General features: G+C 39.5%; 1 protein-coding gene across 2 annotated transcripts in view; it reads right to left on the bottom strand.

The window, feature by feature from the left end:
- LOC122084046 (symplekin) overlaps positions 1-12,576 on the bottom strand; it is a 48,903-nt gene that overhangs the window by 17,192 nt on the left and 19,135 nt on the right. For both annotated transcript variants that reach the window (XM_042652047.1, XM_042652046.1), the window contains exons 6-14: positions 10,125-10,299; positions 8,342-8,470; positions 7,609-8,217; positions 6,828-7,466; positions 6,352-6,420; positions 4,663-4,776; positions 4,344-4,589; positions 1,345-1,392; positions 1,067-1,213 (exon numbers count right to left, since the gene is read on the bottom strand). In XM_042652047.1, coding sequence (XP_042507981.1) covers positions 1,067-1,213; positions 1,345-1,392; positions 4,344-4,589; positions 4,663-4,776; positions 6,352-6,420; positions 6,828-7,466; positions 7,609-8,217; positions 8,342-8,470; positions 10,125-10,299 — 2,176 coding nt within the window. The remainder of the gene's footprint in view (positions 1-1,066; positions 1,214-1,344; positions 1,393-4,343; positions 4,590-4,662; positions 4,777-6,351; positions 6,421-6,827; positions 7,467-7,608; positions 8,218-8,341; positions 8,471-10,124; positions 10,300-12,576) is intronic.

The raw sequence follows: 12,576 nt of genomic DNA, 5'->3' as shown, positions 1-12,576 counted from the left end.
TTGATGAGAATCATGAGAAATAAAAGACCATCATAACAGTTAGGTCATATCCTATAAATAGCACATATCGGTTAATCTCTGCAAAAATTTTAAAATGAAGACTACCAGAAGTGGGGGGGAAGCTCTCTTTTTATTTTATTTTTTGGGACTAATAACAGCTTCTTATTTTATTTTTTGGGACTAATAACAGCTTCTCACTTACAACTTTATTGAGTAGGAAGCCTAACAGAATAGAAAAGGCGAACTAACAGCCTGGAGCCGGAGGCGTGGGAGAACTAAAGAGGGAAAAGAAAAGAAAAGGCAAACAAAGGTTCCCATTGAAAATCAATGGCAACTCCTTAAACACCACAGGGAACACCCTTTCTCACCTTACAACACAAAAACTTCAAGCCACATCTCTAGAAACAACCTACACGTACTACCGGTCAACCAAAATGTCCAGCCACCACACAAGTTAACTCATCAGCTCCACAAAAAGAAAATAAAAGTCAAGCAAAAGGAAACAGAATGAACTGAAACTCAGATAAAGAAGCAAAGACAGTTTACAGAGATTGATGAGAATGTGCTTCCCTAGGGCCAATCCTTCCAATAAAATTGCTAATTATTGGGAGAGGGGGGGGGGACCCAACAAGTTCTCCCCCTTTAGCCCTTCCCCGCACAGCCCCTTGCCACCAATCCTTTCAAGCCCTATTCCTTTTCAATGGATCATATCAATGTGAATGGTCCAAAGCTTCCTAGCCATAAGGTATGGTGCAGGCGCATATTTTAAGGCCACTTGGCTAGGTGGCCGAAATCCACGCTTAAGCCCATATCCAGGGCTATTTTCGACCAGTAGTGTATGCCCTGTCCAGACAGTTATAAGATCTATTAAATATGAAAAGCAAGCTGATAGCAGACTGCCCTCCATCAAAACCCAGTTTCATCTCTGGGAAGAGACAGAATGCTTACTTTTGCTTCAGAATTGTTACTTTGAAGTTGAAAGTCTATAGGGAACTCAATAACCTAATAAAAAAAGCCTTAAGCCTTTCGAGTAATAAGTTACTGGGAAGAAAATAAAGCACCATACATTTCCTTCTGTTCTCTGCTCGGTGGAACCAGATGGTGAAGGATCTGTATCAGGAACATGTTGGTCAACAACTGATAAAAGCTCAGCGGTAGCAAACTGCTCAATGCTCTCTGATACATAGCTAATAAGATAGAGTTTATTTGCCACCTGTTCAGCATACAAATTACTAGTGAGAACCATATTTTTTTCTCTTTGGAAGGGGGCAGAAGAAAAACAAAATTTAATCTTTCAACATTGAAAAAAAGAGTCTCATTTATGATTTATGTAAGACCATGTACCAGGCGGATAGCTTTTGCTCGGACTTCGTCTTGAGAATGAACCGCGCACTGTCGTTGAAAACAAAATAAAGTAGAAAACAAATAAGTAAAACAAAAAAATATGAAGATATTATCTGTGTGTGTTTTTGCACTAGCATCTATTTATTACAGAGATATTGAATGGCGTAGGGTAGGCAAGGAAGGGAATTGATTCATCTCTTCTAGTGTTAAAAAAATAATTGTAAACACTACATTCCAGACAAAAATACCTGCAACTTGCAATCATGCATCGTTGTTCATAAAGCAGCATAACCTATCAAACTACCTTTAAGAGTTTGAAACCTTAATTCATGTCAGATTCTAAAACCCACATCCATGTGTAAGGGTGGTAACTCTCTGCCAGGCACATGTAGCTTGCCCAGACCCATTCTGATTAATAAACATGCTATCAGGTTTGGCCCGATGGGCTGACAATTAGATGGTCTAGCTTCAGGCATGGACTAGTTTACTCAATCCTGACCTAAAACCCAAACTATCACTAGTAAATATCTTTTTATTACATTTAAATTAAAGTCGTTCATTTATTTTATATTTTAAACTTGAAGTGGGGTGCACCCAATCTGCCCAATTATAAATGGACCAGTATCAGGCATGCCTACCCCCTTCCTGGTTAATAATCAAGTGGGTCTGTCCAGTTGCCACTCTTAATAATTAAGATAGAGAGAATTAGGCACCCTTTCACTTGATAAACTAAGATTTACAAGCCACATTACGACTGTTCAATTAAGCTTGAAACAGGACATGGATATGCATATTATAAGCTCATGAAAGTACTTCACAAAACCCCTCAAGGAAGACTTTGCTTGATGGCACATGTGACTTGAGCCATGTGACCTAAAAAACAATTACAATGGTTGGACAGATAGGAGAGACCCCTAGGTTGACCAATTGTCAAATTTGGTGAGCCAATTTGACCATCCATCATGCAATAGATTATCCATTTCTATTTTCAGCCACCAAACCAGTTACCAAAAAAATGACCTTCCATCCTGTTTTCAAAAGCTTTATCCCACCACATGAATACATTCAAGCTGAAGCTTGCAATATGAAAGCCTACAAAAATGTGCAGCAACAAAGCAGCCAAAATGCAGGATAAAAGGAGCATCAAAGCAAGCATCCCTGATAGCTCACAAAGTAACAGGCCAAACAACACCCCAAATGAAGCTTACATCCATGATAATGTCTAACAAAAAATCAGTTTATCTCTTGTATTTTTTGCTTCTTTGCTCGCACATTCATGGCCAACAGAGTGAAAAAACGAAGTAAAAGACCTTTAACACCAAAAAAATTGTCCATCCCCCACTAATTTCGTTGAGTGATGCAACGCAAGGTCTAAAATTCAAATTTGGGATATATCAGTCTTTACACCTTTACAGGGTCTTAGAGGAGGCAAGGATTTCTGTTTAGCTCTCCAACAAACATCCATGTAATGAGAATGTAGTGGACCATTTAATTAATTTGGGATTTATTTTCACAAGTCTTCTGGAGGAGTTCTTTTCTCTATCAAGATGCTACTGCCAGTTCCTCCTGTAACTTGACATGGCATTCAACCACATATCACATCTACATTTATTTTTCTAGAGGTACGCTAATAATGTCTAGTAATATCATGCACTTAAGTTATACTAGTTCAGTGGTTGGCAGAGTAGCAATAAATGTCAAATCAGTAGAGTCAAATAGTATGGTCAAAGAGCGCACTTTATGTGCTTTAATTTTTCAACTTTCAATCAGTTTCTAACTGGTAGAAATTCATCATATATTGTAGGTAGTCCTTGGGTCTTCAAAATTCCACTATTGGGAGGGACTGTCTAGTCATCTAAGAGCAATGAATTTTGAGATTAAAACTTCTGTTTCAGGGCTTGCCTCGCTTATCCTTCCCCCTGTTATAAGCCTACTAGTAGCCTAGAAGCAAGATTTCCTGGCCATTACACTAGAAACTTTCTCCAACTATTCCGTTTTTACTGGTCTTCACTTCAGACTTGGCTCTTTCCAAATCTGGATCATCATCAATTGTCAGAGGTAAGGTGAGACCAATCCCACATATTCAGTTGTCCACAAAATGTCCCAAGCAAGAGAGAAGTGTTAGTACTGGGAGATAGCATTGTTTTTTGGACTATTTACCGGAGGAATGAGAGATGAAAAGCTATCATATATTTGGCAAAAGAACCTTGTGGAAATATTAGAGTCGGCTTATGGGGTTCAGTACATGATAGTTCCTTGAAGGATTGTTTAGGGTATTAGTTGGTTATTTTACTTGGAGTTTACTTATGTTTACTTAATGTTGGCTCTAGTGGTGGACCTAAATTCCTTTTATCATAATAAATAGATCACCTCACACGGTTTTGAGTGATCTGTTCTTCCTTTCTTCTTCTAGTTTCCTTCTTTTCTTCTTCTCTGTTCCTGAATATATGGATCTTGATTTTGTAACAACTTTAAATTACAACCAGCTAATATAGCCAGGCTAACGTTTGCTCATTGGAAATATTCAATGAAGCACAAGCACAGATAGCCAGGAAGTTAGGATTATTTCTTTTGACTACCCTTCAACTGAGACCATTGAGATATAATGGACATAGATATTTATTATAGAAGTAGGGGACCATTTTCCAAGACATGTTGTACATGTGGATTCGCAAAAGAGCTCCAAATATTACACTCAAACTGGCAATTTTCAGTCCAGTGGCAATTTATTTATTTATTTCTCTTTTCTTTTTGTGGGGTGGGGTTGGGGTGAGTGTGGTGGGCATTCTTCACAAAATAAATAAATAGAAATTTAACACCAAAGGCTAAAAATGAACAAATGCTGGGTTACAGAACTAAGGTAGACAGTACGAAAAATGCAGCCAGCATGGTATCCAGACAACCCATCTAGATAACTTCTCCCATCAGGTAAAGAATAAGAAAGCATATTGAATACAAATTTCTGTCATTAGATCTTACGTTCAATAAGAGAAATTTACCTTCAATGCTATATTCAAACAGCCTTGCCGATTAAGTGGACGGCCCAAGATCAAGCTCCATACAGCACCAAGGCCCTGTGTGACACGGTCACCGTCACGTACATCCTTCACATGGAGACCAGACCCATCCACACAACAAAGTTCCTCTAACATTTTCAAGGCAGAGTCAGGCAAATGTGGAACTTCACCAAGAAGCCTACTGAAAGATTTATCTGAAGCCGGTAGTGTATCCCACAAAGACCTTGCCTACAAAAGAATAGTGTAAATATTTCTCTCTCATTTAATGGTGATGAAAGGTGAGAACTTATAAGATCCTTACCACGGCTAGGAGAAACTTTTCGTACATAGTGGCAGCAAACGAAGAGTGCTCATCAGATTCGGAAATCATTAGAGTATGGAGATGATACAGTACATGCATCACAAGCTCATGTCCCTGAAAAAAATGGAACCAAATCATGTTCTAGAGCTTTAATTTCAAAATTCATCCGCAAGTTTTCATTGCACATTCAATGAAGCTTCATAACTATGAACATGGATAGACTAAAACCTTATATTTAAGGTATCAGTAAGGAGGAACGTGAAAAAGGAGCAAGCAAACACAGAAATAAAAGGAAAAACAAGGTTCCAGTAGGGAAGACTGTAAATGCAGTCAACCAAGATTAGCACATGCCAAGGTGATCAGACAGGCCATTGATCCAAAACAAGTTATCAACACACCATAAGTTGACCAGATGGGTAGCTTATATCACCATGTGATACAAGATGCTCTAGGACAATCATACAAATATTTGGTGAAAGGAAAATAGATAAATCTAGAGCATTTAGCTTTGTATCAGGTTGGCTTGAGATAGATCCTTAATGTGGGACCCATTTAATGACAGGTTCTCCTCTTTATGTTCACCCTATGAGAAGATATCTTGTTGAGAATACTCAACTATGCTGAGAAGGAAATTAATTTCAAGGCTGTAACTTAATATCCCAGCGGAACATGAATAACAAGAAAAGTTCCAGTTTCATGGTCAAATTTATCACCAATTACATTACTTATGGAGTATGTTTCTTGAGAACATGTAGGATCAAGCGCTTCCAGTCATCCAAAAGCCCGGACTTGTGGAGAAGGTGCAACTTTATTTCCTTAATGTCCACCAGCGCGAAGCGGTTCGAGCCGGGATCTGGGCAGAGACTTTGGGCCACCGGTGCGACGCCCAATACAGAGCCCCCATGCGCACCGGTCCCAACACAAAGCGAATGAAGAAAATGGATTTCTATGTTTTATTTAATATTATTATTTTGAGGGGAATGGGGTATAAGCTAAAAAAATCTCAGAACTCCTCAAGACTTATGGTTCACCGTGCTTTCCCAAAATGGATGAGTGCACAAAAGGAACTTAAATGAAATCCAGAAATGTGTTTTCAGTGTTCTTTCAAAATGGTCATGTGTCAGCAGATCTACATTCTGAACCTTTTGTTCCATTTCTGAACACCCCCCCCCAATGTTTCACATCTCATTATGGATTGTTAAATGCCTCCTGCCACAGGTGCAGACTAGTTCCAGGAGGGGTGAATGAGCTCCTAAGAATAGAAAAATTTCAGGTGTCAATACTCAAGGAAGGAGACTGGTCAGCCTATGGTTGTCCACACGGCCAGAAGGAGATGGTAGGGAATTTGAAAACTATGAGGAACTTGCAGATCAGCTCGCTCAAAGAACGAGGCAGTTGGAGATTTTAGGGCCCACCATTTGAACCAAGTACTAATATACAATGTCCTAATATGAGGCTAGATGAAAAAGCATTTTTTATTCCAACAATATATTATCACTTTTGTTGGGGGTTTAGTCAGATCTAGTGAGGCCTTTCAGCCTCTTGCCTTCTTAGGGGCTTCCCCCTTAATAAAGATTTCTCATCAGAAGAACATAACAACATCAATAATAATCCTCATGCAGTTTAAGGGATAAAAGATTAAGTAGCAATATAGAAGTATAGAACATACTAAATTCTATATAGGCATACCTTCTGGTGTTGGAAATCCAAAACTAGATGTTTTTGCAGCATTACAATGACATCAACATCAGCATCCATCTACCAACGAAATAAAGTATGTCAACATTACATTATGTCCCATAATATAAAGTGACCAGGTTGAAGAATTGTGAAAACACAGAATCTAAGAATAATAAATTTTAAGTGCCCTAAAAGAAAACAGAGTTAAAGTAGTGTCCAAGTTAAATTGCCACATAAGTGTGCACATTGTGATGTTAGATATGGGAAATTCCCAGGAGTACTAGGAAAGAAATAAGTAAACAGCATATCCCAGAAGACAAGGAAATAAATACCAACTCCAAGCCAAGGTTGGACACCAATGGTTTATCCAAACTGATGGCAAAAGTGGACCAAAATGCAACGAGGGGGTTTTAAGACCAAAAATATGAAGCGGCAGCAAAAGGGAAGTGGAGCAGAGGACCAATTACAACTCAAGCTATCACTACCTGAGCAACCAAACGAGCAAGTAACGCCATACGTGTCTGGCTACAGTCTGTCAGCTGTATTTTCTTGCATGACCCAATAATTCTTTCAATTGCCAATTTAGTCACAGTCTTTCTCTGCTCTTCTGTCAACTCAATGTAAGAAGGAAGCAAAGGAAAATCTTGAGAGGTCTCTTCAGAGGCAGATGTGCTAGAGCCAGCAGGAGAATGCTGATCAGATTCCAGTGAACAAGATGGATCAACCCCTTCCGTCATGGTAATATCTGTCGGTATTGATGCCACCGCATCCTGGACAACAGCAGTAACAGGAGAAAGGTCAACGTCTGAAGTAGTAATAACCTTGACCTCTTGAACCGGTTCCTCCTTTTTAATTTCATCCAAAACCTCCAAACTTTCTTCAGATGTTGGCTGGTCAGTTACAGGAGCAACTGGACTTTCTGAAAGTTCAAATTCACTTTTTGTTACCAAAGGTACTGAAGCACTTTCCACCTTCATCACCACAGGAGGTGGAAGAGGTCTACCCAAAGAAGCAGAACTGTCAATTCCAGATTGCATGTCATCAGTATCCTCCTTCACAGACACAGACACTGACTGCACTCCACCAGGTACAGCCACACGACGTGGATCAAGGCGACGAGGATCCTGAAAAGACTGAAACTGTTAGAGTTTGCAACTGTAACTGCTTACTTAGTGCAAACACATGCAAGAAACATTGAGAGAAGACCTTATGAAGCTTGAGGGTAAAAATCTAATAACCACAATCTGTTAAGTTGAAACAGTATACCCTTCGGGGGTCGCGTTTATAATCGGCAGGAAGACTAGGGACTATGGAGACATCAGGCATTGATGTGCTGCTTGTAACTGCAGAAGGAAATGGAGGTGCAACTTGTAATGGGGCAGCAGAATGCTGCACTGAAATAATAGGAGTGCTGGGTGCCACTTGTGAGGAAGTGCTCGATGAACTTGTCTGTGGAGCCACTGGACCATTACCAAGTCTGCTTAATAAGGGAGGGGGGTTCTTAGGTAAGTGCCTCATATTAGCTATTACAATATCAGCCAACAGATCAGGATGGATTTTTGATATTAGAATTTCTAGGGACTCGGCACCTCTTTCCCCTTGTGCCAGTAAAGCACCAATCATGGCAATCATTTGTTCCACAGGTGTCAAGTCACTGTCCAGCAAAGGCAGCTTAGGAGCTATTCCATTTACAGCAATATCATCCTGCCTGGTATCATCAGGTATCTCGCCAGGAAATGCTGAGTTTCCTTGAGGACCATAACGAGTTCGTTTACCAGGAACTTCATCAATATTAGTCGATCCATCATTATCCTGAAGCATGGTCCGTTTCTTAACCAAATCCCCTGAAGGTAGTGGGCTTGATGGTTGATCATCCTGATTATCAGAAAATAGATGCCCTTTAAAACAATGACAATCCACTTAAGAGATGAAAAACGTTCAATAGGATTAGCATAATGCAAAAGGATAAATAAGAACAACACTTTCCAATGTTATTTACCTTGCCAAATCGAGCATCACGTGAAGCACGCTCAGTATTCTTTAACATTCTATCAACCTGCCGAATTACTTGATCAGCAGCATCCCCAGCATTCATTGCCCGTAAAGCCCTTAGTAATCTCTCACGTGACTGACATTGCAAACAGGGTAATGACAGACTATCAGGCATGAATATCTAATGTTTAAACATAAGAATTGTACTTTAGATATCCAAAGTTCCAAAAAGTTATGTTTCACAAATGTACAAACACAATATCATAGAACATATCAAGTCTCAATTCAGGCCATTAGAATGTTCAAGCATGGTCTTTACAAGACATGGGTTGCAAATACAACCATCGATAAAACCCAAAAGGTCCGTATGGAACTTCATTTGAGCATCTAAAGTGAAACCAAAACGACTACATTCACAGCACAATAAATAGAATGACAAATAAAGAACTAAATAAAGAAACATATGAAAAAGAACAAAAAGTGGACATTTAAATACAAACTCCTGTGCAGTTTTACAGTCAAATGTGTAGTTGGAACCTTCTGGTAAGAGAGAAATGATTATGTTTTTTTTTCAGAACTACTTGGTGAATATCATAAGGCTACTGAAGCACCAGATCTGCTTATTCTCTTAATCATCTCAACGGAGTTTCAGATGAGAAGGAATTATGTGCTCTGAACATTTAAAATGTATTGTTATTGTCCAATTTGGGAGGGTTGTGTTCTTTTCTTTTCTTATTTGAAATATATGCAATAAGAAAATGTATCTTTCCTTGAACCAAAACGTGTTACATACATGTACAAGTGAAAAGGAAGATAAAAGAAGCAACTGCCTCCAATTTCCCTCACTCAAAAAAAAAAAAAAAAAAAAAACCTTCATCACTTCATCCCCAACCCCTACACCTTCTGAACCATCGAAAAGAGGTGGGAAGAGAAGACTACCCCAACAATGTAACTCACAGAAACTTCCCTAGGGGCACCCCCCCCCCCAAAAAAAAAGGAAAAAAAAGGGGAAAAGAAAGGAAAAAGGATATAAGCAGATATTTTCCTTTTTATGAGATATACAACCTTGAGTGGCAAGGCTGTTCCTCTCCAGGATTCCTCACCCGGTCACCCCTTTTTGGTTAAAAAATTCATTACATGATAAAGGAGAGACAGAAGCGTAACTTCTATGGTTACGTATTGTACTCTGTAGGCCTCACTGAACAACTCATTCCCATCACTGGATTTTGAGGGTTTCATAATGATCAGCACCCCTCTGCTCGCATAGCCAACTTGCTTGATGTATCAACACCTCTTTTTGATTCCCTAAACCCTCTTCTTTAAATAAAATTTATTATATATAGGGTAAAGCGTAGGTGTGCTAGCACTGTCTGCATCTCTTCCCTTCCCCCCCCCCGACAGAGTGCCCACTCCCCCCCCCCTTCACAGTTCACACACAAACAAATAAATATGGAGGGAGAGGGATAGGCACACCACCCCGTGTGCGGTAAGCTATCGGGTGGCACCAATGGGGCACAGGATGGAGCATCACACAAGCGGATAAGGGAGTCATTTCAAAGGGGGGGAAGAGAGAGATAGACACATTGGGCACTAGCTTTATGGTAGTCTAACGGTGCATCAGACTGTTTTGACTGATCAATTGGATATCAATCTTCATTCTTCATGGATCAGGCATTTCTTGGAAAATTTAAGCTACTGAAGGAACATACATTTTTTCGCAAATTTAAGATACTGAAGGAACGTATAAAAAGAAGTAAAGAACCTAATCAAAAGTGGAAGCTAAGGTTTACCTCTATAATCACTGGATGGGTACACCTTAAAAACCCCAGGAAGGCCGTCCTTAGAGAATACTGGATACTGGCAGTGTGTCCACCCCTTAGAGCCTCAAAATTTGGGTCAAAACAAAGAAGTGCAGAAAGAATACTACTATAGTGGAGGGGCCGCCTCCTCGCAATAGCCGCAAGACTGTCAACCAAATGGCCTATGTCATTAGCTAAAAATTATTCAAAAGAAAAGGTAGAGCACGCATTACAAACATGAGGACTAAAGGAAATGACAGCACATATATTAAGGAAAAAAAAACAATAGAAATAACAAGCAAAAAGAAAACAATGACAAAATCACAGAGATAGGAGCACAGTTCTTAAGCATAAGCACATCATCAGGGAGAGTGGTGTGCCATAAGGTGTAAAGTAGAGCAATTTAATGGAAAGAAAGTGAAGCAAAAACATAAATTTCAAAGCCAAAATTGTGGTCCTTCAACTAATCCTCCAAAAGAAAGCATCCAAATTTCACACAACAAGGCAAACCAGTAAGCTGCCAACTGAAACAATCCAATTAAACTCCCCAGAAAGTACAACAACAACAACATCCAAAACCTTATCCCAACTTAACGGGTTCGGCTACATGGGATTCCAAGCAAGGAGGAACGCAAGGATCCATGCAAAAAGATTGGTGGGTTATGGCTAATTATAATAAGTGCCAGCTATCAACCTGACACAACACTACAAATCAGCCGCAGGCTTACAACGACAGACTATAATAAGGTACCGGCTGTCTACCTGAGGCACCATATAGATCTATCACCAGAGCCAATGGGAGCGAAATATGCACACAATGTCCGAACAATGGCAAAGTGGCTTAAACCACTACTCATCGTGACGCTCGCCACACAAGCTTACACTCCCCAAAAAGTATAGTAAGTAATTCATCTCGAATCATTTCATTGAAATCCTCCAAAAAAAAACACTACCCTTTTTTATTTTTTTTTTACATTAACCAGGAAAATATTGGTGTATGTGTAAATTACGGAAAGAAAGTCGGGATAAGGAAAGAATGACCAAGGAGCCCACAGAAGTTTTATGGCACCGAACATGATTAATGATTCAATTATCAGTCCAGGACCATATTCGAGGGAAATAATGCAAAAACCAATGCTGCTAGTAGATCAGCAGATCCACCTCGTATTACATATCATATCTGTGCAACTCGATTCCAATCCTTATCAGGATTAGACAATCCATAAAACCATGTAAGCGATTTAAATGAACAAACAATAGAAAAATCTCATCCCCTTCCAAAATAAAAACTATCCCCAGATTAATAGTCCCAGACTCCCAGTTAAGAGGTACAATCTGCAATCTTGTTCCTCTCATCACAGCTTTGAACCAAGCCCGAACTCCACTAATTTGGCTGCTAAGAATCATATGGCACCAAAGTTTCCCAAGCATAAGGAAATTGCAATAAAGTTGCTTAAAAATCTTTGCTCACTTTCGTTGAAACACCATCCGTTCAGAGCTCATGTTCTTTCTTTATGGGGCGACCAACAGCTAAGATGACCCCATTTGGTTGGGACAAGGCTGAGTTGAGTTAAACAGCTAAGATGATATTATCACAGCAGTCTAGCCACCAGGCTGGGGGGTGGGGGACTTTGCTGAGGGATTTTGAGTGTCTAGATTTTCATCATTTACCAGTAATCAACTTGATAGGTTTAACTGAATCCTTAAGGATTACAAAAACTTTTAACGAAATCAATCCGAGCAGTTTGAAGGTAGTCAAGCAGATAAGCACGGTTATACTTCAGTCACTGAGATTTCTGGTTATTCTAGGGTCCACAATATTGAGTTCTAAACACTTCGTAGAACATATAACTCCCACATTCTAAATACAATTCCGTAAATCTGAGAAAATCTCATAAGAAGACTAACAAGCTTCCCACACCTAGGATCTGACCAGAACTTAACCATTTTTCCTCTCCCAACAATAACATTTTTATTAATGTACCTAGTCCAAAAAAAGAATGGAGTTGTCATTTTCCAGTGACATAAATGTAGGAACCTGAAAAAACAAATCAATAATTTGCTTCCAAAAGAACCTGCAATCATATTGCATCAAAATTTATTCAGCAACGTACCAATACCTCCAGACTTCCAGGATTGCCCCTCTATAGATTAAATAGGCATTCTCTAGCGGTCTACTAGAGTTCATGCAGTCATTGACTAGTTCTCTTTCGCGAAAAGAATAAGCTTCTGCTCATCATGGCAGGTTTTTGGAGCAATTGGTAGAAAGAATCAGCAGGATTATTAGGGCAGGAGTTCATGCAGGCAGGAGATCCCAGACTGAATGTGGTCAAGGTACTCATTATGCCTCTACAATGGACACTCTCTGTGGTTTCACTGATTCCTTACTCTGCAATTGGAAAGAATGGCAGGATGTGGACTAGTTAGCTTCTGCATGGCTGCG

The sequence above is a fragment of the Macadamia integrifolia genome, chromosome 7 (assembly GCF_013358625.1).
Source record: "Macadamia integrifolia cultivar HAES 741 chromosome 7, SCU_Mint_v3, whole genome shotgun sequence".
Lineage (NCBI taxonomy): Eukaryota > Viridiplantae > Streptophyta > Magnoliopsida > Proteales > Proteaceae > Macadamia > Macadamia integrifolia.
Note: the sequence above shows the minus strand (reverse complement) of the source record. Positions and strands in the feature narration are given on the sequence as shown.